Source organism: Quercus robur, chromosome 6 (assembly GCF_932294415.1).
Source record: "Quercus robur chromosome 6, dhQueRobu3.1, whole genome shotgun sequence".
Taxonomy (NCBI): Eukaryota; Viridiplantae; Streptophyta; class Magnoliopsida; order Fagales; family Fagaceae; genus Quercus; species Quercus robur.
The window spans coordinates 3,822,013-3,849,926 of NC_065539.1; the positions used below are offsets into that span (position 1 = coordinate 3,822,013).

The following is a 27,914-nucleotide window of genomic DNA, read 5'->3' on the forward strand; positions in this document are numbered from 1 at the left end:
TTAAAAAAAAAGAAGAAGAAGAAATTTACCCCATTGCCCAAAATTACTAAATACCAAATATTCAGGACAAAAAAAAAAAAAAAAAAGAGCAGAGAATTTCCGGAAAAGGCTGCTGACACGATTCAAGATCACATATCACAATCACAATCACTCTCACTTTCTCTCCTCTCCTCTCCTCCTTGGCTATAAAAATTCAAAAGCAAACTATTGATTGATGAAAACTCTTACAATCTCTCTCCTTATGGTTTGGAGTTTTCCTCTCTCCGGTTCTTTTCCTGCCATCCAAACAGTTCTTCTGGATTAGACCAAAAAAAGAAAAAAAAGAAAAAGAAAAAAAAAAGGAAAATCAAGAAAATCCTAGGGTTTCGATCGCCAAGATCTCCGTTTCAATTTTCTTAGGCGTCCGGCTTGGGCTCGAATTCTCATCAGGTAATGGAACCGATTTTACCGGAATTGGAAATTCAAATTCTGTTTTTGTTTTTTGTTCTTCTAAATTCCAAGGGACTGTGAAATTGAATTTCTTCTTCCTCTTCTTGATTGTTTGATAATTTAGATGGATTTATATTAGGTAGGTGTTTGGGCATTAGGTTATATTTTTGTCGAGGAAATTTAGTTTTAGGCTGGTATGGAAGTAGAAAGTAGCTAGAGTAGCTGATTGAAAATCGTATATGGCAATTAAATCAAGTTATAGCGTATTGTTTTTTCCCTCCATAGTGAGAGGTGTTTCGGACTATGTGTGTATGTGTGGAAGTAGAAAGTAGCTAAATTGAAAATTGTATACAGCAATTCTAGCGTTATAGCTCATTTTTTTTCCAGCCCCTAACAAGGTGTTTGGGACTCTTTGTGAGAGAGAGAGAGAGAGAGAGAGAGAGGCATTCCGTGTGGAGGCCATCCTCAAGTTGCATTTCCTAATGTCATCTATCCTATCCATTATGGACAATTGATTCAAAATATGTAAAATCATCACTTTTAGGTAGGTGTCCCGTCAGGGTGCAACCTAGTGGTTGGAAGCTTGAGATGAGCTGTAAACTCAGACATTTTAGGTTCGAGAGCCACTAGGAGCTCTCTTGGATTACCTTATACTCGGTTTTGGCGGGCGGGTTGTGTATATGTGGTTTACTCAATAAGGGTGGGTCCGAAGGGCCCTGCCTTGGTAAGGTTCCATGTCGTCATAAAAAGAAAAAAGAGGTGTCCCCTTTCTATGGTCCGAAAATTTTAGATTACCCACATTGCAATGCAATCGATATATGGTGTGTCTTGTAATCTTTGATACTTATTTTTTTTGGGTATCCGTTTGCTCTTGACTAACCATGTTATTCTTTGTTCTCTCTATCATTCATTAGGTAAACTTACCTTGATTTTTACTTGGGTTTGAAATTATTACTTGAAGTGCTTCTTTTTCTCCAAAGAACCTATAACTAAACTTTCACAAAATCCTTGGGAATATCATCTGTGACATGCTTGTTGCATTTCTACTAGTTTGCTCATGCAGTTTCGTGATTCCTTGGTTAGTTGGTTATCAACTCAGTCAAATGATATTGCAGACATGTTTTTTTGATAAGTGATGTTGCAGATATGTTAACTGTTATTTGTGCCAAGAACTATTGTTAAGAACAAGCAAATTATGTAATGCATGTTTGCTGGTCCTAAATTAGAATCTTCAGTCTCCCAAAACTACGCCCTCACTGAATTTTACATATGGCGGAGCATGGTTAACATTATTGTCTGTTCAAAGGTTTTGGTTCCTTCAGAGCTTACTCTGAAATGGTACTGCAATGTAGCATCCTCTACGTGTAGTTAGCAGTGTTTGTGGTATATATACAGGGTCTACTTAATACATTGTTATTGTTGTACAGTATCTCTGCTAACTTTGATCATCTTCTTCTGTGTTGGCAGATATCAACAGCTGCCTTTCCATTAGGCTGCTTACTCAATTCCAAGTGAATAATTGTCAAATGAGAAAAATGTATGGGAATGTAGAGAATTTAATTTCTCCTCCAAATTTCTGAAACTGTTCTTCAATATATTTGTGTCTATGGTCCAACAGCCTTGTAGCTCAAATGGCACTAGGATTTTCCACGGAGATGTCCAAGGTTCAAATGGCCCCTCTTCCATAGTAACTATCCAAAAATGTATATAGAGTCCTTAATCAAGTATAGCCTTAAATGAATTCTTAATATTTTATTAAAAAATATTTTTCTAAATTTTCTCTCAATTCTCACATATTCGAATCAACTAAGCCTTAAATTCAATTAATTTGAGGCAGCATTATGAACCCTATTTAACTAAGGCCAACCACGCTTATTCATTTCTACCATTTATCTAATTATCCTGCAATTTCCGTATTTAAAATATTCTTCTTTACTACTTTTACCCTTGTTTTATGCTTTGTCCACTTCTTTTCGCTCCATCATGTCTATTTTCATCTATTTTGATCCAAAATGGCAAAGAAGAAATGAACTGTCACGTCAGTTTCCTAAGATGGTTGCTTTTCAGTCTTACCGTGCTCCTTTTAAACCTTTGAATTATGGTTGGAATTTGATGTATAATGAAAGGGCCTGGTGTATACCACTGGTCCAAAAATTAATAATAAATAGAAAAGGAAAGGCGAATCTGGATTTTGACATTTAGAATGACCGTTTGGGATGTATATATGTGTCCTGTGTAGTGTGATTTGCCTTGTATTTGTCCATAGCTAAAGTTAAGGGGTGACACTGGCTTCATAGTTGATATAAAATAATGTGGAATTTCGCAGAAAACATGTCTCAATTACGCTTTTAGTGTGTGCAGCTTTCATCCTTAATCCATTAAATGCTTCTACTCTGTCTCATGTTCTCTGAAATTTTTTATTACTCCTATTTTGGCTGCAGATTATGTTTTCTCAATTACATCTAATTTCTAGCTCTGGGGGCTAGGAGGAAGCCATCACAGTTGCTGATATTTGTTGATAGGGGGGGTTGATCTTAAGCCATGCCTTCTCTTCAACTCTTGCAATTAACAGAGCATGGTCGAAGTTTTCTTGCCTCAAGGAGGTATTTACTGCCTTCTATTTGTGTTTCTGCTGATAATGTGGATGGCTGGTTTCAACACTTCAATTCCATTATTGTTTCTTTTTTTTGGGGGTTTTATAGATATGGTTCTTGCATTTGTGCTGTCTTTTTATGGTCATGATTTTACCAAAATTTTATAATCTATTATTATTTTTGACAAAGTCCTGGCATTGTATAATTTAATTCAATATATGATTATATGAATTTAGATTTAATAGAAATCGATTGTTTAATGAGCGATGTGAAAGCCTAATTAATTGACTAGTTGAAATTCATTAAAATCAAGATCCAGCAGAGACTATATTTACATGATATTGAATAATATGCAATAGATATCTTTTTTTTTTTTTGGATAGGCAAGAAAGAAAATATATTTTTGAAAAAGGAATAGCAGGAAAAATACATAGGGTTCACGATAGTGATCAAAGAGTAAAAAGAAACAAAAAATAACAAACAGTCATTAAACTATTCTAAGAGACAAAAGAAAATCCATAAGAGCGGAACAATCTAAGAGACCCCAACATTGGGACCAATCAAAGAGGGACCGTTGGCATAAATCTAACAACTGAGCTAGAGTTTTCCTAGTATCATCAAAAGAACGTTGATTATGTTCAGTCCGAATAGTCCACATTAGACAGTCTGGAACTAAATTCCAAATATCAGAATTATGTTTCCCAAGCCAATGATACCAACCAAATAATAAATCTGCAATTGAACTTGGCATGACCCAATCAATTCCAAACAACTGAAGCATATACATCAACAAAGAATGAGCAACTGGACAGAAAATCAGTAGGTGATCCACAAATTCCTCATTACAACAACACATACAACAATTCGCCAAAGTGCGATCACGAAGCATAAGGTTATCCAAAGTTAGAATCTGGCCATGAGTTGCTGTCCACATAAAGAAAGCCACCCTTTTAGGAACCTTAACTTTCCAAATGTCCTTCCAAGGGAAAGTAGAATGCGTTACATTTCAAATCTCCCACTTCCGTTTAGACGCCAACAAAGACTGTCACAACCTCCACCCCTAGGAATCTGAGTTTGGATGAAGTAAAGAAAGGAGAAAGAAGCTGCTAACTCCCAATCATTGAATCCCCTATAAAATCTTAAATTCCACACTATCATTTTCACCCACTAGAGGACTTAACACTTCAGAAATACAAGCTTTCTTATTGGCTGCACACACAAATAGCTGAGGATAAAGAGTAATATGCGATAGATATCTATGAGAGATTTTATTGTTTTGGGGGAGATAGGACAGATTGTCATTGTTTATAAATGTTAAAAATGTGTTAATAGAAATTGAGAATTAAACAGTTGAGAAGCATTTTTCTCTACATATTGGCATTACTTGCGAATCAAGATAATGTAAATAATGGCATTACTTGTTAATCAAGACAATGTAATTAATGACTTTACTTGTGAATTACGACAATGTAAATAACATCATTACTTGTGAATGAAGACAATGTAAATAATGACATAGTAAAGATTGCCTATTGAGGCCTTTTGGTGTTCAAAGTTGAACTATAGAACAAAAATTCAACCTTTCTCATTGCAATTCTTTGACCTTCATACCTTGAGGAGTGGAAGCTAACTAGGAAACAGAACCAATGAAGCTTGACTTGGCGTTCGACAACATTCTTAGAGCATTAACTTTGGGAGTTTTATTTTTTGATGACATAGGAGAACTTCACTCAAATTAGTTGCATGTCGCAAACTATACTGTACAACAATTCTCATTTTTAATCAAACTCCTACGGGCAACTGACCCCACCCACTAGAACCAATTACCGAGTAATCAAAGGGCTTTTTACCCTTGATGGGCTAAGCTTTTTATCCTCATGCTCAGGAGGCAATTAGCATTGGGAGTTTTAGAACTCCCAAAATGTCATTTTAGACTTCAAAAAAACAAAAAACAGCCCACATCCCGGTTCTCAAACTCTACAAATTTTACCCACCAGCTACAGTAAACTTTTACATATCAGTAAACTCTATAGTTTACTGTAGCATCTCTTTTATTTTTCTCTCTTCTGCTGTACTCTCTCTCACTCAGACCTCACCTCTCTCTCTCTCTCTCTCTCTCTCTCTCTCTCTTGCCTCTCACTTCTCTCTGGCAGACCGGGTTTGGTGGTTGTTGGATTGTGGTTTTGTGTTTGCTGGTGGTGGCTGTGGTTTTTGTGGCTGGTGATGACAGTGGCTGGTTGTGGCTGTGGGGTGGGGTTTTTGTGGATTGTTTGGTGGGTTGCGGGTTTTGGGTGTGGTGGTGGAGGGTCGTTTTGGTGGGGCGGTGGCTCGTTGTGGGGGTGGATGGTTGAGTTTTTGTGGGTTGTGGGGTTTGTATGTGGTGGTGGTGGCAGTGGTTTTTGTGGCTGGTGGTGATGGTGGCAGTGGTGGTGGCTGGCTATGGAGGTGGATGGTTGGGTTTTTGTGGCTTGTGTGGGTTTGCTGACTGAGAGGAAGAGAGAGAGTGAGAAATGAATAAATAAATGAATAGTGTTAGGTGTGATGTGAAATATAAGAAATGGGATGTTGGGCGAGTTGTAAAATAGAAAAAATAGGTTTTTAGAGTGTAAATTGAGTATATCTTTAGAACTCCAAATGCTAATGCTCTTAGAAACCGAATCACTAATCTAATCTTTTTTTTTTTTTTTTTTCTCTGGTTGAAACAATCAAAGATTCTTTGTGGCTGGCAAGATAGGCCATTTGGAGCTGGAATTTTAGTGCATGTTCTCAGTGCTTGCTTTCTTCTTCTTCTTCTTTTTTTGTTTGTTTTTTTTCAAATGGCACCTTCTCCCCTTGTAAGAGGGAAGGCGGACGGTGAGGTTGTGGGGTTCAAATCCTACCAGGTGCAACTTACTAAATGAAAATAAAAAACAATGTTCAAGTTTGTTTGCCTTGGCTAGACATAAAGTGGTTTCTGTTGCTTCGAATATTATATCGGAGGGAGGAGTGTGTTGTTGGAATCTTTATTTTATACAAGATTTTCATGATTGGAAGTTAGAGTTGGTTAATAAGTTTTTTTTTTTTTTTTGGTTTTTTTGTTTTTTTTTTTTTTTTACCTTCTTTATTCTAACTTTCAAGCTACCTACTGAACACTTTTGTTCCTTGAAATTTCAAATGAGTGCTATTGGATAGCGGCATTGGGGAAAGTGATAGTGTAAAATCCTTGTAAGAGGGGTTTGTGCTAGATTGGTATTTTAATGTGCAAGGAAAGTGGATAATCATTGGATCATCTTTTGCTTCATTGTTTTCTAGCAAGAGAACTCCGTGTGCTCGTCTTTTCTTTATTTGGGGTTAAATGGGGGATGTTTAAGACAGTGGTGGATTGTCTTGCTTGTTGGAGAAGGAAATGTGGTATGGCTATGAGGATTGAAATATGGAATGCTACTCTGTCATGTCTTATATGGATTATTTGGTGAAAAAGGAATAATTGAACTTTTGAAGGAGTAGAGCTCTCAATGATTTCGCTCAAATCACTATACCTAAGAACTCTATCTGCTTGAATGAAGAAATTAGCCAGCATCAAGTCTTCTTTTTCTGTAGAATTTGTTGATCCTATAAATTTTAGATTGTGATTCTTCTAGAGTTCTCATATACTTCCTACATACTAGAGTAATTTTGTCTTTTCAAAAAATTGATATATTTTTTTAATGTGAACTGTCCATTCTTGAGTTTAAGTCTTTCTTTTTCCTTACTCTTCTTGAATGGTGTTTAGTTTTACTGACTTTTTTCTTGTCTTTCCCTTCTTGTTTTGCTTGATCATTGTAATTTGGTTTCTTGTTGATGATGCCCATATAGTATATTTCTTGTTTACTTGGGCTGTTTTATTTTCTAAATGAAAGTTTTATGATACTTGTCAAAAAAAAAGAAAAAAGAAAAGAAAAAAAAAAGAGATTTTTTTAAAAAAGCTCTCTTCAAAGCAATGTTGGTAAACAACTAAACATGAAGGGTATTTTCTTCAATTTTAAAGAACCATCAATAATGGTCAAAAGTCAAAACACTAACTCTCTATCTATTGAAGATACAAAATGTCTAAGCATAGATTCTTTTTGGTCAATTGAAGTTATGTTCATTGAAATAGGTCATTTTTCAAATTCCAATTCTATCTTAGCAACAATAATCTGTTCTAAGAAATTCTAACTTGTAAGTTTAATCTTAACCCGTCAATTATCAATTCTCAAGATTCAAATTTATTAGCACAAATAAGTCTTAAAACTTCCATTTTTTGAGTGAAATTCCCTACATAAATAATATATTGATATAGAGACTTGTGCATTGATATTTTGCCCAGGTTCATGGTATTTTGTATAGTTTATGTGGTTGCGAGGTGCCATTGTGATTACTACTAATGAAGAATTTATGGTCATTCAAAGTTTAAAGAGTTTAGGATATTGTGGATACACTGCCTTTTTTTGTAGGATTAATATGTTTTGCTTTTGGATATAATCTTTGAAATACAATAATAAAAACATTGAAGCCTTATTGTTTGTTCAGTATAGCTTATTTTGGTGAGCTGAAAATAACGCGGGGTTTGACTAAGCTGTTCCTAGGAAAAAGTGAGGCTTTAAAAAAGTTGTACCTAAGAGAATACGTTGGTTTAATTTATAAGATCAAAAGAACAATTGGAAATTACATATATAACTTGTAGGAGTTAGCAAATCGTCTATTAAAAAACTGCTTATAGAAAAGAAGAAGAAGAAGCTGGATACTTTATAAAAAAAAAGAAGATGAAGCTGGATATAATTTGATTTTAATCAGCCCTAGATATGTCATCCTTCAGTTTAATTGAGGGCACAATGTTGCTCTTTTATTTTCTATGGCTTGAATACTTAAATTTCACATGGATAATGGATTTTTTTTTTATAAAATTTTTACAAGTAATAATAATTTTATTGAAAGGAAGGAGATACTTTATGCGCAGAGTGTGTACACAAAAGATTTCCAAAAAATATAAACTCCAATTTTCGCAAAGGAAGAGCAAGTTCATCAACAAAATCTAAAATAGTTTGCAAACATCTAGAACCTCTTTGGGACTACTCAAACTATATTGTCAGAAAACTAGATTTCAATTCCAAAATAGTAGACTCATTATTATATGCTCAATTGTAACTCTCCTCCCATATAGCCCACATTAAACAATGAGGGGCAGAATTCCATGCAAAGGAGCTTCTATGTTTATAAAACCAACTTAACTCCCCTCCTTTTTTCCTTAAGACTCTTCTGGATTGGGTTACAGTGTTAGGCTTTTGTTCTTTTTCTTCAGTCCATGGTTTCATGGACTTTTGTACTTTATGCACTTAATTTGTTTTTGTCCCTGATGTATACTTCTTGTATACTCAGGTGACACCCTTCTTTTTAATATATTTTTATTACTTATCAAAAAAAAAAAAAAAAATTATAAAACCAACCAGCTACACCAGCAGAAAAAGACCTTGGTCACTTTGGTATTCTTGAGTTATTTTCGTCTCTCTCTCTCTCTCTCTCTCTCTCTCTTTTTATCTTTATCTTTTATTGATAAGTAATGAAGAAGAGTTATATTCTTTTCTCTGTCTAGAATAATGTGTCTAATCTGTTTTTGGACTGCTGTCTATTGTACAATCCATCATCAAAAGGCACATCTTATTATGGATATGCATTTTATTGCATTTTTTTTGTTTTGTTTTCTGTTTTAAATTTCAATTATTTTTTATGAAGTTATATGCTCTGGTTTCCTTGTTCTTGGTCTAGTGAATTTTGTGTTTGCTTTAATTGAATATCATTGTGACAGAAAAGTCCTTTCTTCCTTACCATATATTTTTGTGTTCTACATACCATCATGTGTACAACCCCCTGCTTGACCCTTTATACAGACAATTATGATATTGTTCTTGTTCCACAGGAAAACTCTGCTACTTGCCACTGGTATCTTAGTTGCTGGAGGGACTGCTGCGTATGTGCAATCACGGTTTAGCTCTAAAAAGCCTGATTCTTTTCATCATTACAATGGGCTCAATAATGATAAAGAAAAACTGGAGAACGTGGTTAGTGATACTAGTAATGTGAAGAAAACTACGCGGAAGAAAGGAGGATTGAAGTCACTAAAAGTCCTTGCTGCAATCTTACTTTCTGAGATGGGCAAGATGGGTACGAGGGACCTCTTAGCTTTAGTGGCCATTGTGGTAAGCCTCTTTTTTGTGCACATCTGAGGTGGAGAGTTTCAAATGCCTTTTGTTGTTATTTGCCAATTACTCTTTTATAACTTTATCTTACATTTAAATATTAGTGTGTATTACTTTGAGACATGAAAATCATGAAAATTCAAATAATTATGAGTCATGAAGAAAGAACCTTTCAATGGTATCATGCTTGAACCATTATATAGATGAGTGTAAATATGAAGTTTTAATATCTACTGTATAAGCTCTTGGCTGAAAGATACTATCATGAATGCTTCCACAAGTTCTGTAACCTTTAACATTTTGTAATGGCTCTACATTTGTTCCCTTGCAAGTATTTTGTCAGCTATCAGTATGTTTTCTATGATCTGTTTTGGACAGTGTCTCAAATGTACTCCATTATAGTTGTGGGGCTTGCTTTTGCATTTTTTGTCATTATGCCTTAACAAAAAGGAAAATTATAGCTGGTAGCTTTGGATCTACAAATCTTTCCTTTCTTTGGCAAATGAATGTAGCTCTTGAATTGCGTATTGTTATTGCAATGAATAAAACCTGTGCTTTTTTGTAACACGTATTTATCAAAAGATATAATTAAAAATAAGAAAAATATGCAAAAAGAAAAACATTTATACCATGATCATGTATAAAATATAAATTGTAATGATCATATTCTCGGGAAATTGTGTTCCAAATATTTAATCCTAATTACAACTCAGAAGGTTGTGGGGACGGGATTTTTTTTTTCTTTTTTTGACAAGTAAGAATAATTTATTAAAAGAATACTGCTTCATGCACAAAGTACACCAAGTGGCCAATTTTTTTCAAAGAAATTATGTACAAAAGGACAATGACAAAATGGAATCTCGAGTCATAAAGCCCCTAGCACAAGACCAATCAAACAAAGTGCCTACAAAAGTGTCCAGAAGCTGATCCCCAGTACTCTCCAGGGTTGGGACTAAATATTATATCATGAAATGTCTCTTCATTTTTTTTCCTCTTTGCTCTGACTTTATTCCGCATCTGAAGTTCTGAGTTTGCTACTTTGGGTATAACGTTTTAGGACACATATTTCTTTTCTCACTTTATTAAAGTTTCATTTTTCTCCTATTAAACCTTTTGGTGCTCCCTTCTTTAACTTCCTTTTTTGGTCATTTTTTTCCTATTAAACCTTGAGAGATCACTTGCCACTTTTTCTTTTTTTTGGTTTTCTGTTTTGGGTAGAGGCATAAAAACCTTTAGACAATAAGGGTGTTGGGGAGAAAAAAGAGGAAAAGAAAACAGGACTACTTGTAAGAGACAATTGTATATGTTAATATACTACTTCTAAGGGAAGTTCTAACTTTTTATTTTTCTTTAATTTTTTTTTTTTTTGGTCCAAGTAAGAAGTTGTAAATCTTTTATAAAATAAAGTTAACATCTTTTAGTGATACTGAAGATAATTAGAGTATGTGGGTATTGTATTTATTCTCTTGCATTTTTTTTTGTAGGTAAAGAATTTAAATTTGCTTAAAGAGCACCTGGGGTAACAAATTATGGTTATATAACGTAATTTCTCAGATTTGTTTCAGGCATACTTTCATGTGTACTATTATCCATTATATGAGGTTAGCAGTTTATTGGTTTGTATCCCCCCTTCTCTGTTCTATTTTCTCTCCTTCACCCCCAACAAGGATCCTACTTTAGCTTGAAACAGATGTGATTGCTGGCCGGTTTCATTAGAGCCTCATCTGATTGGACAGTCCCATTTTTCTTAACAGTAGTTAAACATGTGGATTTCCAAGTATAAAGGGTCAATACTCTGTACTGGTCCCCTAGGAGGGTTGGCTTTGATATGATCATACCCTTCAGCATTTTTCCATGAAGAGGTGGTTCTTGAGACTTGAACCCATACACACTTGTGCTTGGCAGCCCAATACTACTAGAGTTAAAGCTAGAAGGGATTGCAGTTTGAATTCTAATTATAATTTTTTTTCTTTACTTGTGATAATTCAGATTCAAGCAATGGAGTTACTCTCCAACATAGAAAGTAATATCATAGATATCTTAGCAGATGGATAATGGATAAAGATAAAATACAGGCTTGAAGGAATCACTCTCCAACATAAAAGTATAAAATCATGTATATCTTAGCAGATGTATATGTAATGTCTTGTTAAAATAAATTTTGTTGATGGTTGTTACTATACTTATTTAACGTGAAAAGACATAATCCCTTCTATGAGTGGTATGATGGGCTTTGAACTTGCAGCTGCTGTGTCACCAGTAGGCCCTAAAGAACCAAAAAAAGGTTTTATGTATCTTGTCTGTCTTAGTACCTAAGAAGGGGATAGAGAACTGCCAAATATTTAGCTATATGCATAAAATTAACTTATTTGAGAATATCAACTTTCCCCTTGTAAGGAATGGATTAAAAAAACCATGATTTAGATAGAAGAGTCATCAGTATATCATTGGAATGCGTTCTTTATTTTTGTGCTTTTTTAATGTGTTTATTTGTTGTGTATAAGAATGCATATTTGTATGGTTTAAGGTCAGAAGTGAAGGTTTATGTATCTTGTCTGTCTTAATACCTAAGAAAAAGGGGAAAGAGAACTGCCAAATCTTAAGCTATATGCAAAAAAATTACTTATTTGAGAATATGAATTTTCTACTGATAAGGAATGGGCAAGTTTTTGTGACAAGGACATGAGTGGTCTTCTAGTCTTTCTGTTGATTACTACCTCTGCCACTGTTTTCAGGTTTTGCGAACTTCTTTGAGCAACAGGCTAGCGAAAGTGCAAGGATTTCTATTCCGTGCTGCTTTTCTTCGACGTGTACCATTATTTTTTCGGTTGATTTCAGAAAATATTTTATTATGTTTCCTTCTTTCAACCATGCATGCGACTTCAAAGTACATTACAGGAATCTTAAGTCTGCGGTTCAGAAAAATTTTGACGAGACTTATCCATGCTCATTATTTTGAGGTACTTATGGTTGCCATTTTTGGGTGCCAGATTGCTGCACTAGTTTTTTGCTTCTTTTTTTTTTTTTTTTTTTTTCCTCCCTTTCTCTTATGTTTTTTTTTTCTTTAATTTTTATTTTTTATTTTTAATGTCTTGTATACTTTCTTTATTAGTGTTGTCTATATGCTTTGCCAGAAATTTCAAAGAAAAAAAAAAAATTTAAAAAAAATCCTCAGTGAGGCTTTGTTAGATATTGGTGACCAAGCTCAGAAGTTATTTTATATGTATTTGGCATTGGCCATTATTTGGAAATGTTTACAAGGAGCTTGTGATCTTTTAGCTTCCAAGGAAGCAAACTCTAGGGAGGGCTTATTTCACTCTAAAGATGGATTCGGTAATACTATTTGCTGAAGAGGTAACAAGTTAGATGGGTCTAGGTGATCTTTTCTGTTACTTGGATATCTTATATTTGTAGGCCAATCTGAAACTGCATTTTCTTGTGAGATCCTATGTTGGCTTACCTAAAAATTTGATTTTTTTGACCAAGATTAGGACCTTCTGTTGAGAGTAATTTGTGGAACATTTAGAGGGTCCTATGCCCCTTGTTCCTTTGACATCTTCTCAGTGGTTAAAATGATGTGAGCCAATATGATATAGTTACTGTTTCCATGCTTCTAATATATTCTGCATGCTTGGGCCTTGGCTCAGGTTATAAGGGGCTGGGTGGGTTCAATTTTAACTGATCAGAGAAAAAAAAAAGTATTTTTAAGATACCCCAAGAAGGCAAAATTCAAGGGTTTCCGTCTAAAGAGAGTCAATGATTTTAGGTAAGTCTAAAGCGCATCGTCTTGTATGCTCAAGTTTGTAGGCAAATCTTAAGTGCTTGTTCTTGTAAGCTCCTTTGCTACTTTACAATAGTTTGTTAGGCATAGAGTGCATTTTGGGATGTGTGATCCAAACCTTCACCTTCTTCTTTTAACTTCAGATTTTGCAATTTGGGCTGATACATTCTGGTATAGCTATGTAAGTTTTGTACATTTGGATTTACTTGATTTATGTAATTTTTGTATTTGATATGTACACCACTGTATACTCCCTGTGTACTTGGGTGTCTTTTTTTTTTGATATCAATAAATCTTTATTACTTATCAAAAAAAAAAGTTTTGTACATTTGGATCTTATTTTGCATTTCTAAACCTTTTTTCTGTCTGATAATTTTGTTTTAAATAAAAAGGCCTGTTGTGATAACCTTTTCTCTGAATGCAATCTTAGATATAATATATATATATATATATATTCTTTGGTACCTTCGGTTCCTTTATGAGGGAGAGAGTTATTTAGTGTGCATATGGCTGATTTTCTCATAATCATCTTGTATTGTCCTTTTCGTTTGGTTTGTATTGCTTCTGCATCTTAATGTCCTGCTTTCGTTCAAACATTTATAGTGCTCTCTCTTTAGTTAAGATCATGAAAATCTCATTTTTTTAATCATCTTTTCACTGTTGACACAAGAAAGAGCAGAATCTAATAATTGAGAAGTTGCCTAGTGAATGCGTGATGGTGTTTTACCTGGTACTAACAACACATTCTTTTTGTTGTTTATTAATTCTTTATTTTGGTTTCAGAATATGGCTTATTACAAAATATCACATGTTGATGGCCGAATAAGTAATCCTGAACAACGAATTGCCAGTGATGTACCGAGGTTCTGTTCAGAATTGAGTGAACTTGTACAGGAAGATCTAACAGCTGTAACTGATGGTCTGCTCTATACTTGGCGCCTGTGTTCTTATACCAGCCCCAAATATCTGTTCTGGATATTGGTAATTTTTTTTGTCGATCTCTGCCCTGATCTTTCATGTCTTTGATATGGTTCTTGATACTTTAGATGTTACAATACAGCTGCTTTCCTCACTATTTTCTGATAGCTTGTAGATTAATGTAATAATTGTTATAGCTTGCAACTTCAACCTCTTTTGTTGCTTTCCAGGCCTATGTAACAGGAGCAGGTGCCATGCTCAGAAAATTTTCTCCTGCTTTTGGGAAACTAATGTCCGAAGAGCAACAATTGGAAGGAGATTATCGGCAGCTGCATTCTCGGTTGAGGACCCATGCAGAAAGTATAGCATTTTATGGTGGAGAAAGCAGGGAGGAGTCTCATATTCAGCAGAAGTTTAAAAACTTGCTTAAGCATATGAGTCTTGTGCTTCACGATCATTGGTGGTTTGGGATGATTCAGGACTTTTTAGTGAAGTATCTTGGTGCTACAGTTGCTGTTATACTGATCATTGAGCCCTTCTTTTCTGGACATCTGAGACCTGATACTTCAACCATAGGGCGTGCAGAGATGTTAAGCAATTTAAGATATCATACAAGTGTCATAATTTCACTATTTCAGTCTCTTGGGACTCTTTCTATAAGTTCAAGACGTCTTAATCGTCTCAGGTATAATATGAGAATAAAATAGGTGTTTTGTAAGAATCAATATAAGCATTGTTTTAGAGAGAGAGAGGGATGGTGGCAATTAGGCATGTCCTATGCTGACTTTTGAATAATATTCTGACATATCATCTTTGTTTACAGTGGTTATGCTGACCGCATTCATGAATTAATGGCCATATCAAGAGAGCTAAGTGTGGGTAATGATAAATCTTCTCTGCAGAGAGATGGGAGCCCTAAATACATTAGTGAAGCTAATTACATTGAGTTTGCTGGTGTCAAGGTATGTGAAGTTCTTTGTATTGTCTACCTTGTGTTTGTATTTGTTTGATAAGCCTGCCCTGTGTTTGTACCATTTTTGTGTTTTTATGTTCTTATAGTAATAGTGTATTTCAGATTGTTACCCCCTCTGGTAACGTTTTGGTGGATAAGTTGACTCTAAGGGTTGAATCAGGATCTAATCTTTTGATCACAGGTAGCCTTTTTAACTTAAGAGCATATTTATTTGGTGTTATTGCATTAATATTTTCTCTGCTATGTGCCTCCTTGCACTTTGAGCATTATTCTACATTGGTCTTCTTCCTCAGCATGCTTTTCACTTTTTTCAAGAAAAAGGAAAATTATGTGAGATCATAGTACTCTTTTTTGTTTTTTTAAACTTTGATTCTAAATGATGGTTAATGTTCTCAGTGCAACAGAGCACAGTATTCATTCATTACAAAGTGCTTAATTTGGTATGGTATTTAGTGTTGGTAGCTTATTGCAAGTAATGTTCAGTGTTTTAAATCTGTAGACCACACAGCTTGCTTGATGTGGTTCTGTTGAATACAGTGTTGGTGTGGCGGAAGTTGGGGGTTTTGTGGATGTGGTGAACTTATGATGCTCCGGGAGTGATGGTGGACGGTGGACCCAAGGTAGCATCAATGTGCTATTCTCAGACGTTATAGCACACATGGGTTTAAGCTTTTGGGGTGGTGGTTTGGTTGAGTTGGTGCTGGAGGTGGCTATGGCTTTATGCTTTAAGATGCTAGAGTGGTGGTGGTGGAGGTATAGGCTAAGGTGGAGGTTTTATCGCGCAAATCGAGAAATTGTCCAAATTTACTTTATCAAAAAAAGAAGAGGTTTTAACTTAAGTGTAGATAAACTGGATATAAAATAAAATCATTTCAATTCTTAATTGGTTTTATTTTTGGTTCAGTTTATATCGGAACTGAACAACTATATGGTTTGTCAAAAATCCTTTACAAACTACTTCTTTATGGCAGAATCAGAAATTACAAAACAGACACCAAGGGGAAAAAACCAAGCAGCACATATGCAAATAAAATACAATTTAAGGGCATGGGTAGACAGGGTAGTTTAAGATTGTAATTCAAGAAAATTTAATTTTTAGAAGAATTGTACTTAGTACCTCATTTGTCAACATATGTAGGCATTGTTTGCAATGTGATGATAACCTTTATACTCAGCGTCTTGACATAAAAACAGCTCGTACTTAGTATTTTATTTGTCAACCTATTTAACTGACAATTTGATGTTTTTTAAATGCAATATGTTTTGTGATTTTAAATATATATAAAAATGCTTGTTTCAGTATGAATGGTGTATTTTTTTTCTGAGATACCAGCTCAGTATGTCATCATGAAATATGGAATTTATTGATTATTTTCTGCTGAAGGTCCAAATGGTAGTGGGAAGAGCTCACTTTTCCGAGTTCTAGGAGGCCTTTGGCCTCTAGTATCTGGACACATTGTGAAACCTGGGGTTGGTTCTGATCTTAATAAGGAGATTTTCTATGTGCCACAACGACCGTACACAGCTGTAGGAACACTTAGGGATCAGTTAATTTATCCTCTTACTGCAGATCAAGAGGCTGAATCTCTCACTGATAGTGGGATGGTGGAGCTATTGAAAAATGTAAAGTTACTATTTTCTCTTTTCTCTCTTATTCTTTTCTGACTATCACATGATTCACATTGATGCTTAAATGTTTTATTTCTATCGGTGTTTGATGAACATCCTTTGATATTCCTACTTCAATTGTGCGCGCGCGTGTTTTTTTTTTCAAGGTTGACCTTGAGTACCTATTAGACCGTTACCCACCTGAGAAAGAGATAAACTGGGGAGATGAACTGTCTCTGGGTGAGCAACAAAGATTGGGGATGGCTAGACTGTTTTACCATAAACCTAAATTTGCAATTCTTGATGAGTGCACAAGTGCTGTTACAACTGATATGGAGGAACGTTTTTGTGCTAAAGTTCGAGCAATGGGAACATCGTGCATAACTATATCACATCGACCAGCACTAGTTGCATTTCATGATCTGGTGTTATCCTTGGATGGAGAAGGAGGCTGGAGGGTTCATGATAGAAGGTAGGATTTCTAAGTTTGCTAATTTGCAGTATTTGTGTTCGTTTATGTTAGGAATTAAGACTTTTGTTTATTAAACTTCCGTTATAACTGCAGGGAGGATTCTCCAGTCCTTACTGAAGCAGATAGCACTATGGCGAACCCTTTTGAGACAAACCGCCAAAGTGATGCAATGGCTGTTCAACGAGCATTTGCCTTGACTGTAAAGGTTAAAAAGATTTTCTCAAATCTTAGTTCCTGTTATGGCTAGCTTTCTTATATTGTACCGTTTTACTTTATACAACTCTGTGTTCAATGGTTTTTGTCCAGAATTCTGCATTTTCAAATTCGAAGGAACAGTCATACATTACAGAGGTGATAGCAAGATCTCCCTCTGTGGATCAAACAGTTCAATTGCCTGTGTTTCCACAATTCCAAACAGCTCCGAGGGCATTGCCATTGAGAGTAGCTGCCATGTTTAAAATACTGGTGAATCTTTTTGGCTCGGTGATGATTTTTAAGTCAGTTTTATTATGCTATATTGTTGCCATAGTCTAAATTCACCAGCATAGTGGGTAAAGGTTGTGTTTTGTAATTACGTTATTTTCTGATGTTTTAATTTTTGATTTGGATCCTCTGATGAAAAGATGGCCCTTAGCATTCCAGTTTCTTCATCTTTTGAAACTTCTCAATATTTAATCCCAGTGGAAGTTTCATCCTTATGATTTTGCAAATTACAATGGTTAAGATATTCACATAATTGCCTGAAAATGTACTTGTTTGACAATTTCAATGGCTGTAGCTTTTGACTTTATTGCTTTGTTTTAACTTGTTGATGTTTTTTTTTGCAATCCACCATTTTATATTGGGAGTCCTGGTGGTTTTTTTTTTTTTTTTTTTTTTAATTTTTAATTTTTAGAAAATTATGATAATTCTGTGACATTGTTGCCCCCCCCCCCCCCCCCCACAAAAAAAAGACTTAAGGAAAAGAAAAAAAAAATTAGAAAGAGATGTGCTGACAATGGAACCCAACACTTGGTCTAATAAATTGATTTCTTAGTCATAAACAGGGTATCTTAGGTCCTTCGCAGCTGTGGGTGGTTTTTGGTTGTAGTGGGTCAATGGACTTGGGGTGAAATTTGTGATTGGGTTTGTTCCAGCCATGGGTGGTTGGTTGCCGGTGAATGGTTTTGACTATTTTTTTTTTTAAATCTTTAAAATCTTCTTTTAGAACATTTTTAAAAAACAACTACCAATCATGCCCTTAAGTTTACAAATAACAATTTTTGTTGTCAGTATATCATGATACGAACAGCAAAGTGCATAATTTCTACCCTAAAATTTATATGTGAAATCATCATTTTTCCCAGTTACTTCCAATATATTTCTTTCCTTGAGCTTAGTAATCTTGATCTTTGTTGGGTTGTTGAATGCTTCTAACAGAGATTATTTTAAAGTGGTTCTTGCTACAGCATCATTTTTTCATGGAATTTTTTTGGATCCACAACTACGAGTTTCTTAGAAATGTTTTTATTGACCTCTAACTAGTTGTTTTCCAGGTACCAACATTACTTGATAGACAAGGAGCACAATTGCTTGCAGTTGCTTTTCTTGTTGTATCAAGAACATGGATCTCAGATCGTATTGCCTCACTGAATGGTATTTTCGTTTCCCTTTTGTAAGCATTTTATGATCATAGGGATAATGTTTCTCATTGAAGTGCATTATTTCTCAGGAACCACTGTGAAGTTTGTTTTGGAGCAGGATAAGGCATCCTTTCTTCGGTTAATTGGTGTTAGTGTTCTTCAAAGTGCTGCATCTTCTTTCGTTGCACCTTCTTTAAGGTAATTTCTTGCTGCATCTTCTTTTATTGCACCTTCTTCAAAGTGTGGTGCCTTTGACGAGATTGGAATGCTAGAAGTTTTGATGGTTGTGAATGGTCTATCCTTGATGTTAAAACCTTCTTCCTTTGTACCTCGTTAGATTGGCTTATTGCTTTTCATCCTTCTCCTTGTTTTTCTCATTTAGATTTGGTTGAGCTTTGTAGTTTGAGAGCTTTTTGTAATTCTCCCTGAGTACACCCCCAGTGTACATTTTTTTTTTTTTTTGGAGAAGGTCCCCCATTGTACTTAGTTTTGTTTTTATTAATAAATTTTTTTGTTACTTATCAAAAAAAGAAAGAAAGAAAGAAGAATTTTTTTAAAACTCAAGACATTAACCAGTTTGATTTTTGGCTACTGAAAATCACATTTTATAAATAATTTTGCTAAAAATGGAGTGTTAGCAGTTAAATCCATATACTGTTTACTTTGTTCCTCAGGGAAGAAAGTTGTGTGATATTCCATCTGTGGTAATTTTCTTGAGTAGGTTGCTGGTAGTTGTTCTTTCTGTACTTAATGCTCTTGTACAGCTGATTTTGTATGATTACCTGTATTAGATTGTTTACGGCGTGGTGAAGAGAAAATTAAGACAATTTATTACCACTCATTTAATAATGGTCTAATTATGTTTTGTTTCATAGGCACTTGACAGCCAGGCTGGCCCTTGGTTGGAGGATCCGTTTGACCCAACACTTACTGAAGAACTATTTGAGAAATAATGCATTTTATAAGGTACTTATGTCTGAAGTGCACAGTTGATTATTTTGGTATGTCTATCATGTGTGAACCCCCTAAGCATGCTTGGTAGACAATCCTCAGATGCAGCGCATTAAATTAAAGCTTTTTGTTTGCTTATGGTTTGCATTAACTGACACTGCTATGATTCAAAATTAGTATTATTTCGTTTCAAATGATTCAGAAAAAGATTTTTGTTTTGGGAATTGTGCGCTGCATATCACAATCTAAGTAGTTTCAATTTTTTGGGTCGGTGACCAACTTATTAAAAGTTTATATTTTTTTGGTATTTGAATTAACTGTCAGTGTTATGATTTTTTTATTTTATTTATGAAAAAATATTGTCTTAAAATTTATGCTTCATGGTCAAAATATATGATTCTGTTCTTTTGGATTGGTGTTTGTTTCATTAAAAGCTATTTGCTTGATTTTTAAGCTCTTTAGTGAGACATCCAGGAGTAATGCCAAATTCACGTGAAACGCCTGTCTTTGTAGGTCTTTAACATGGCAAGCAAAAGTATTGATGCAGATCAGAGATTAACTCATGATCTGGAAAAGTTGACAACTGATTTGTCAGGACTGGTTACTGGAATGGTAAAGCCATCTGTGGACATTGTCTGGTGAGTATTTTATTCAATTTAGTTATCATAGTGGCAGGAGTTGGTGCCAGTAGTACTGATATGAGGTCGAGCTAGTACTTCCTCTTTTGTGATTTTGATTGATACATTATTACATGTTGCTCTTATTGTCAAGGTTTACCTGGAGAATGAAGCTGTTAACAGGTCATAGGGGAGTTGCCATACTGTATGCTTATATGTTACTGGGTCTGGGTTTTCTAAGAACTTTTACTCCTGAATTTGGTGATTTGGCAAGTCAAGAACAACAACTTGAAGGAACCTTTAGGTAACTTCTTTTTTGTTTCAGCTTCCTGCTTTGCTAATGCTTGGCTATTTGCTTTAAACCTTAACCTCACCTTTTATCATGCATAAATAGGTTCATGCATGAAAGACTGCGTACCCATGCTGAGTCTGTTGCTTTCTTTGGGGGTGGTGCTCGAGAAAAAGCTGTAAGTTACCTGAACTTCACAGTATGTTTTGTGTATGGATGTTAAGTTGTTTTTCTGTGATTATGGATGTTGGTATTGCTTGATGGTCTGGACCTTGATCTTTGAACATAGATGTAGGGTTTGGATTTTCACCTGATTGTTGGTGTCACTCATTGTCCTAATTGTCAAAGACTAGAGTAAACCAGTGAAAAAAGTGACTACTTTATATGATAATTTCTAAAAGGGGATTGATACATAAGAATTGGGTGTAGAATGCACTGGTATAGGACACTTGAATATGCCATGTTGTTTATCAAGCCAATCTTAAAATTTTAATTTCCCTGGATAAAAAAAGGCTTTTGTTAGATGAATACATTCTATTGAAGTTGAACTTGTCTTTTTAGGTGATGTTTTCAATTCAAATGATGTTTCTTGTTAGTGATATTAAAATAACATCTCCTTTTTGGTAAATGCTATGGTGACCTATCACTGAAAAAATAAAGATCTGAATAATGTAGTGATTCTACTGTCTCTGTCTTAAAGCATCTATTTAGTTACTTCAGCTTGTCTGGTAATCACCTTAGGTTAAAATGAGAAGCTTAAAGTTTTCATTGACATGTTAGCAATCATAAATATCTGAACTTTCGTTTACAGATTGGTGACAATTTGGGTCAGATTTATCTTCTGAATAAGTGAAAAACAGTTAATGGATTGTTAATGAAATGTTTCCCCCCCTGTTTTTGGTGATACCTGGATGTCTAGCATGTATTCAATTAAGAGGTTGAATGACTTGTTGAAATCTGGACTCAACAAGAAAAGAAAATTGTTGTTGTAGGTTAGGTGTCTTTAAGGATCATCAGTCGAACATTGTAGAACTCCTTGAATATGTACTTTTGGCCATACTAATGTCTACATAGCTTTTATTCTTCTACTCTTGAATTTTATTTTGATAAATGCTTCTGCCTTCAAGTATCGATTTGAAGCTTATCAAAATTGATTCTATTTGAGGCAATGGATATTTGAGTTGCTTAATATCCTTACATTTACACTTTTATAGTTCTTCCTATCTATTCCTTTATCATATGCTCATTGCACTCCTTGTAGTAGCTGGCAACTTTTAAAACTTGTCTGCTACTTCTCAAGGATGTGAAAACAATAGATACAACTGAACCACAATGCTATTAGACATTGTGTTTTGTATTTTTTTTGGGAAGGAACTTGTCTTTAACTTGTTTTGTATGCAGCACGGTTAACTCTAGCCAAAAAAGTTTGTATGAGATGCGGTCTTTAACATTATGTTTCACATCGTTGGTATACCTATTAATTTCTTAATTTATATGCTCCTAATACTAAGCAGATGATTGAGTCAAGATTCCGGGAGCTTCTCAATCACTCCACGTCTCTTTTGAAGAAGAAATGGTTGTTTGGTATACTTGATGATTTTACCACAAAGCAACTCCCACATAATGTGACTTGGGGGTTGAGCTTGTTATATGCTATGGAACACAAGGGTGACCGAGCATTAGTTTCCACTCAAGGTATGATTAGCATAACAATACTTTCATGACACTTTTAATAATTACTCTCTCTCTCTCTCTCTCTCTCTCTTATATGGTGATATTTTCTCCAGGTGAGCTGGCACACGCATTGCGGTTCTTAGCTTCTGTTGTATCTCAGAGCTTTTTAGCCTTTGGCGACATTCTTGAATTGCATAAGAAAATCATTGAGCTCTCTGGTGGCATTAACCGAATTTTTGAACTTGAAGAGCTTCTAGATGCTGCACAGTCCAGTATGTCTTTCTTTGTTCCTTTAAGACTTCAACTAATATTCGTATGGTCAATCTGTACTTTTTAGTCTCTTACATATGCAGTAGTTTCTAATATTCGTCTCTGAAATTTTTAATCATGAGCTGCTACCAGGCTCTCTTGGCAGTTTAGCCTATTTTTATTGAGCTTTTTAAAAAAGTATAGTCCAACTTTCTCAGTTTCTTGTGACGACTGGGAGAGGCAAATGATGTAAAACGGAAAAAACAAAAATGATGATGAGATTTTGGATGCAACTGAGTTTTAACTGCTTAGTACAGAGTTCGATCCTTAGTTTCTTGGAGACTGTGTTGTTTGCTAGGGAATAAAATTTTTATTTTACTTTCTGTCGGATAAATGTCAGGTTGTTTGTACCTCCTTGACTTGTACCAGCTATGTTTATTTGAATTAGAAAAGAAGGGGAGTTTTGGATTTTTTATGTTTTGACATCTGTATGTTGCTTGTTGAATTATTTTCCATTTCAGTCAAGCATAGGTTAGTACAGGTTGATCTTTCCCACATTTTGGGTGTCAATTTAATCCACTGCCCTTGGTTGAGGATTTTTCAGTTATCCTTTTGATCTAGAATGTAGATCTAGTGAATATCTGTTCTTTCTTCAACCAGCCACTGGATCTAGTTTCCATTGTTTTTCCTTTGATTTTGGCTAAATGATGCAGGACTGCAAGGGTAGCAAATAGAAATAATAGGAAAGAAAGAAGAACCTGACAGATCCTAAACTTCACTACCTAGAATAACTGAAACCCTTAGAATTTATCACCAAAAGGTGCTTGGAATCAACACCAAGCTTGAGAGAGAAACTCTCTATTCTGTATTATTCATCAAATTCGACATAACAATATTGTTACTCTAAAGCATATTAAAGGGGTAGCAGATTATATCAAATAAGGGGAATCAATTCATAATTAGATGGCAATCAAATATTAAAAACCTCAAAATAAAATTTATATCAACACAAATCCCATATCTGGACCAATGGAATCAATTGGCATTAATGTAGTGTCCACACTAATTCTTTTGGGGTGAGAGAAACTTGACCTTGTCAAGTACAACTCATGGAGGCACAAGATGGGTAACAGATGTAGGACTAAATGGGGCTTAAGGATGGATCGGGTTTGGGTTTTTAATGGGTTGAGTTGGGTTTAAGGGCCTTTTTTGTCATTGTTTTAATGGGTTGGGTTGGGTAAAAGTTTTTTTTTTTTTTTTTGTTTGGGGTGGGGGGGGTGGTTTGGAATTTTTTTTTTGAATAGGTTGAGTTGGGTGAAGTCTTGGGTTTATGTAAGTTAGGTTGGGTCAGTTGCAAACTTGGGGCTTTTGAAGATTCGGGTCAAATGCAAGTCTGAGTCAGGTTTTACTTAGTTACAGGGGTTATGGCTTTGGTAACAACAGTGTGGTGGCAGTGAAGGATTTTGGCGGTCTGATTTGACAATGCACGAACCAAAGTTTGCTTTGATACCAAATTTGGTGCAGGACAGGGAGGGTAGCAAATAAAAATAACAGGAAAGAAAGTACATGACAAATTCTTCGCTTTAACACCTAGAATCTGCCTGTAAGCTTCATCATCTAAAGGTGCTTGGAATATCCACCAAGCGAGAGAATCTCTATTCCTATTATTCATAAAGTCAATCTAACAATAATATTTACTCTGTGGCCTATAAATAGGGCATTGGCTTATATAAAATAAAGGAGATAAAATCTTAATTAAGATAACATACAATTCCCTTAAAACCCTCAAAATAAGATTCATATCAATTCATTCCATAATCTGGACCAATGGAATCAATTGACATTATTCTCGTGTCCGCATCATTCAGCTGGTATAGAGCCCCTTAAGTTTGTTTGTGGAACCATACTAGCGCTTGTTAGTGGGGAGATATTGAGGAAGAGACTACATGATGGGAAGCTGATATATGGTTTATTGGAATATGATCATTCTTCTCTTTTCTATCAGTTGCAACATGAAGAACATGCCTTGGTTTATTGGTAAAAAAAGAAAAAAGAAGAAGTGAGCTATACTATTTATTACTGAAGGAGAGCTCTCAAGTAACTAAATCCAAGTGGCAGAGGATGAGATTTAGGGGTATAAACTGCAGAGTTATTATGCTTTCCTTTTCCTCTATAATTATCTTTAGATTACTGGGACAGTTGGACGATGATGACACAGTTTTGAGTTTATTTATTCTTGTGTCATTTGGGAAGCATGTCTGTTTTATCGGTATAGATGTGGATTACAGCATGTTGAAACTTTTTGGAAAGGCTAAAAAATGTTGTTAAAAGGGATCAGGGAGAAAATAAATCTCTCTTATCATAGTGACGTTAGTTTCTGAGCTCGCCATATCAAACTTTGGAACTTAGTTGTAGTTTTATTTTGTCTTCGTTTGTTTGATTGTAATGTGTACCATGTCACAATGCTTTTCTTCAAATATATTGATGAGTTGAACTGGCTTTTTTGCCTGTATATATTGCTATGTAAATTATGGTTAATCACAATTATTCTTGCTTGATGATTGTTTGAATTGGTTCATCAGAAGTTATATGTTTGTGCTAATATATTAGCTGGCCTTGCAGCGGATTCTATGTTTGATAGTAAGTCACTATCTAAGAGGAGAGATCTTTACTCTGAAGAAGCCATTTCCTTCTCTGAGGTGGATATCATTACCCCGGCACACAAAATGTTGGCTAGGCAGTTGACATGTGACATAAGACCAGGGGAAAGCCTGCTTGTAACTGGTTAGTGAAGTAAGTTTCTATATTTATCCGGTTATGCAAATTTGATTCTGACAACAATGCAATATTTTAAGGTCCAAATGGGAGTGGGAAAAGTTCAGTCTTCAGAGTCCTTGGAGGTCTGTGGCCTGTCGTTAGCGGAAGACTTGCTAAACCAAACCAGAATATTTCTGAAGAGGCTGGATCTGGTTGTGGTGTCTTCTATGTTCCTCAGCGACCTTATACGTGCTTAGGAACGCTGAGGGATCAAATTATATATCCTCTCTCCTCTGAGGAAGCAGAGTTGAAGGCACTGAAGTTGTATGGAAAAGGTGAATTTCTTGATTAGATCAGAATACCTATGCTATACACTCTACTTTCCATCCTACTGTATCATATCTAGATATGGTTAGCAAGTCATCTTTTTCTCATGTTGAAATGTTTGAGACATTTTGCTTATGTTTCTATTTTCAGACTGAAATATGTTGAACCTCAGAAGTAGAACTTATATCTTCAATTGGTGAAACATTTATGGTAGTAGTAGTAGTAGTAAAAAGTCTTTCCTTCACCCTTTTTTCCTTGGTTGTTTCCCAGCCTACTTGAAATTGTCCCTTCGCACTGTGTTTAACCAAGGATCAGCCAGAGTTTATGTTTTCCTGGGGATGCACATTTGGGCATCCCAAAGCTAGAGTATGTCAGCATCTCTAGTTTGTTTTCTTGTTTTTTCTTTTTTGGGGATAAGTAACATCTCTAGTTCTTGACATTAACATATTAGCATGTGTGCTGAATTTGGAGACATCTAAACAATATTTAGTGTCTGTTTAGGAACAGTTTATTTAGCTTTTTGCTAAAAACTATTTGCTGGAAGTGTGCTAAAGTATACTTGTACCTTGCGAAAATGCAGAAAAAGTAAGGTTTTAAAAAGTTGTACATAAAAGCTAAAAACTAAAAGCTGGAGCTAATAAGCTGATGCCAAACAGACATTTAAAGTTGAAACATTTGAATTGGATCCTATTGCTTGACTTTGCCATGGTCCCCCACCAAACACCATCATGGTCCATTATCATGAGCTTTTAGTAAGAAGCTACAGCTTCATGGGTGATTTTGATAGTATGTAAAGTCTCTCCTCTCTATGTCAAGAGATTCAAAGAAAATGCTATGAAGTCAACTTTTTATCAAATATATGTTTGCACCAATTACTTTGCTTTTAATACATTCTTCTAGCCATTGTTTAAGGAGAAGTATCATTAATATATTTCTTTGTAATTGTGGAAATGTAGGTCAAAAAACTGCTGACACCAAAAACATCCTTGATTCACGATTGAAAACTATTTTGGAGAATGTTCGATTAAATTATCTTTTGGAAAGAGAGGAAGCTGGTTGGGATGCTAATGTGAATTGGCAAGATATTCTTTCTCTTGGGGAACAGCAGAGATTGGGCATGGTGAGCCAAATTAATACAAGTCACTTGTTTAAAAAAATGCTATAAAGAATGTAGTGACAAATTTCTTTATAACTTCAATACGATATTTCTGTTGTACCAGGCGCGCTTATTCTTTCACAAGCCTAAATTTGGCATCCTTGACGAGTGTACCAAGTATGTTATGGAAGTACTCATCTTTTTCCTTCTCAAAAGAGATGGTTTGCCGGTTATCTGATTTCTTGGTTTTATGTTTATCTTTTCTATAATTGCAGTGCAACAAGTGTTGATGTCGAAGAACACCTTTATAGGATTGCAAAGGATTTAGGAATCACAGTTGTTACCTCCTCACAAGTAAGTATTTGGAGTATGTTGTACTTTAGAGGCACTCTGTATTGATTACCCCTACCATTTCCCTGCATGCACAGATTTTATATAGAATAACATAAATTTAAAGTTTGGTTATGTGCATAAAATAATAAAAGTACTAAAACCCTTATGTGCATATATTATATATAGAAATATCATAATGCAGTGTGATTTGAGTACCTTCCTAAACCATGGTTCCCATTTGTAAATTATAAAATGGGAAATGCTAACGAGTGCCCATAGGGCATTGGTTAATAATCTATTTAAAGAAAGTTTTTTATGAGAAATAAAAAAAAGTAATTAATATTTTGACAGTTTTTTTCATTTTCCATAAAAATGGTATCAAAACTTTCCTAAAATAGTTTATTAATGAGTGCCCTAAGGGCACTCGTTAGCATGACCCTTATAAAATTTATCCATTCCCCACCCCCCATTTGCATTATGTTTATCTGTTGCTTTTGTCTTTTGGCAGCGACCAGCACTTATACCATTCCATGCCATCGAATTACGGCTAATTGATGGGGAGGGAAACTGGGAACTTAGTTTAATCAAGCAATGAAGTCAACTCTGCTAGCATCTGCAATGACTTCCCTTTTTCACCGTGTAAGATGATAATAACACTTACACTTTGCGGTGGGAAAAAGCCATATTTGGCTTTGCTAATAGAAGAAATTGATTTTTTTTACATATACCATGAATTATTGTGCTATATACTTCAGGTGGGGCTAAGTCAGATGCTAATCAAATCAGTCCAAGTGCAGAAACGATTATACAAATGGATAATAAGATTGGAGCGTACAAGCGGGTCATAATAGCTTCAGTAGCATAAAGTAAAATCCTTTCTGTAAAGTTTTCTTCCATTTTTTCCTCCCCTTTTTATTAGCCATTTAATCAGTCATATCATATGTTGTAAGAATTCTAAATCTATTACATTTATTAGCCCCCCATCAATAAAAATGCCAGAAGAAAAGGTTATTTTGATCTCATTCTGCAT

The 27,914-nt window shown here is 34.9% G+C and overlaps 1 protein-coding gene across 1 annotated transcript; it reads left to right on the forward strand.

The window, feature by feature from the left end:
• The first annotated feature begins 96 nt into the window (after positions 1-96).
• LOC126732355 (ABC transporter D family member 1) lies at positions 97-27,906 on the forward strand. The gene is made up of 27 exons (XM_050435143.1): positions 97-429; positions 2,871-3,032; positions 8,938-9,217; positions 11,953-12,177; positions 13,782-13,979; positions 14,147-14,601; positions 14,740-14,878; positions 14,992-15,070; positions 16,274-16,512; positions 16,665-16,969; positions 17,063-17,174; positions 17,276-17,434; positions 18,505-18,604; positions 18,681-18,789; positions 19,467-19,557; positions 20,056-20,180; positions 20,314-20,463; positions 20,554-20,626; positions 21,963-22,143; positions 22,236-22,394; positions 24,994-25,155; positions 25,227-25,463; positions 26,412-26,575; positions 26,676-26,728; positions 26,827-26,905; positions 27,393-27,523; positions 27,640-27,906. The coding sequence occupies exons 2-26, from the start codon at positions 2,971-2,973 to the stop codon at positions 27,477-27,479; spliced, it is 4,023 nt and encodes a 1,340-aa protein (XP_050291100.1). The 5' UTR covers positions 97-429; positions 2,871-2,970; the 3' UTR covers positions 27,480-27,523; positions 27,640-27,906.
• The last annotated feature ends 8 nt before the right edge of the window (positions 27,907-27,914 follow it).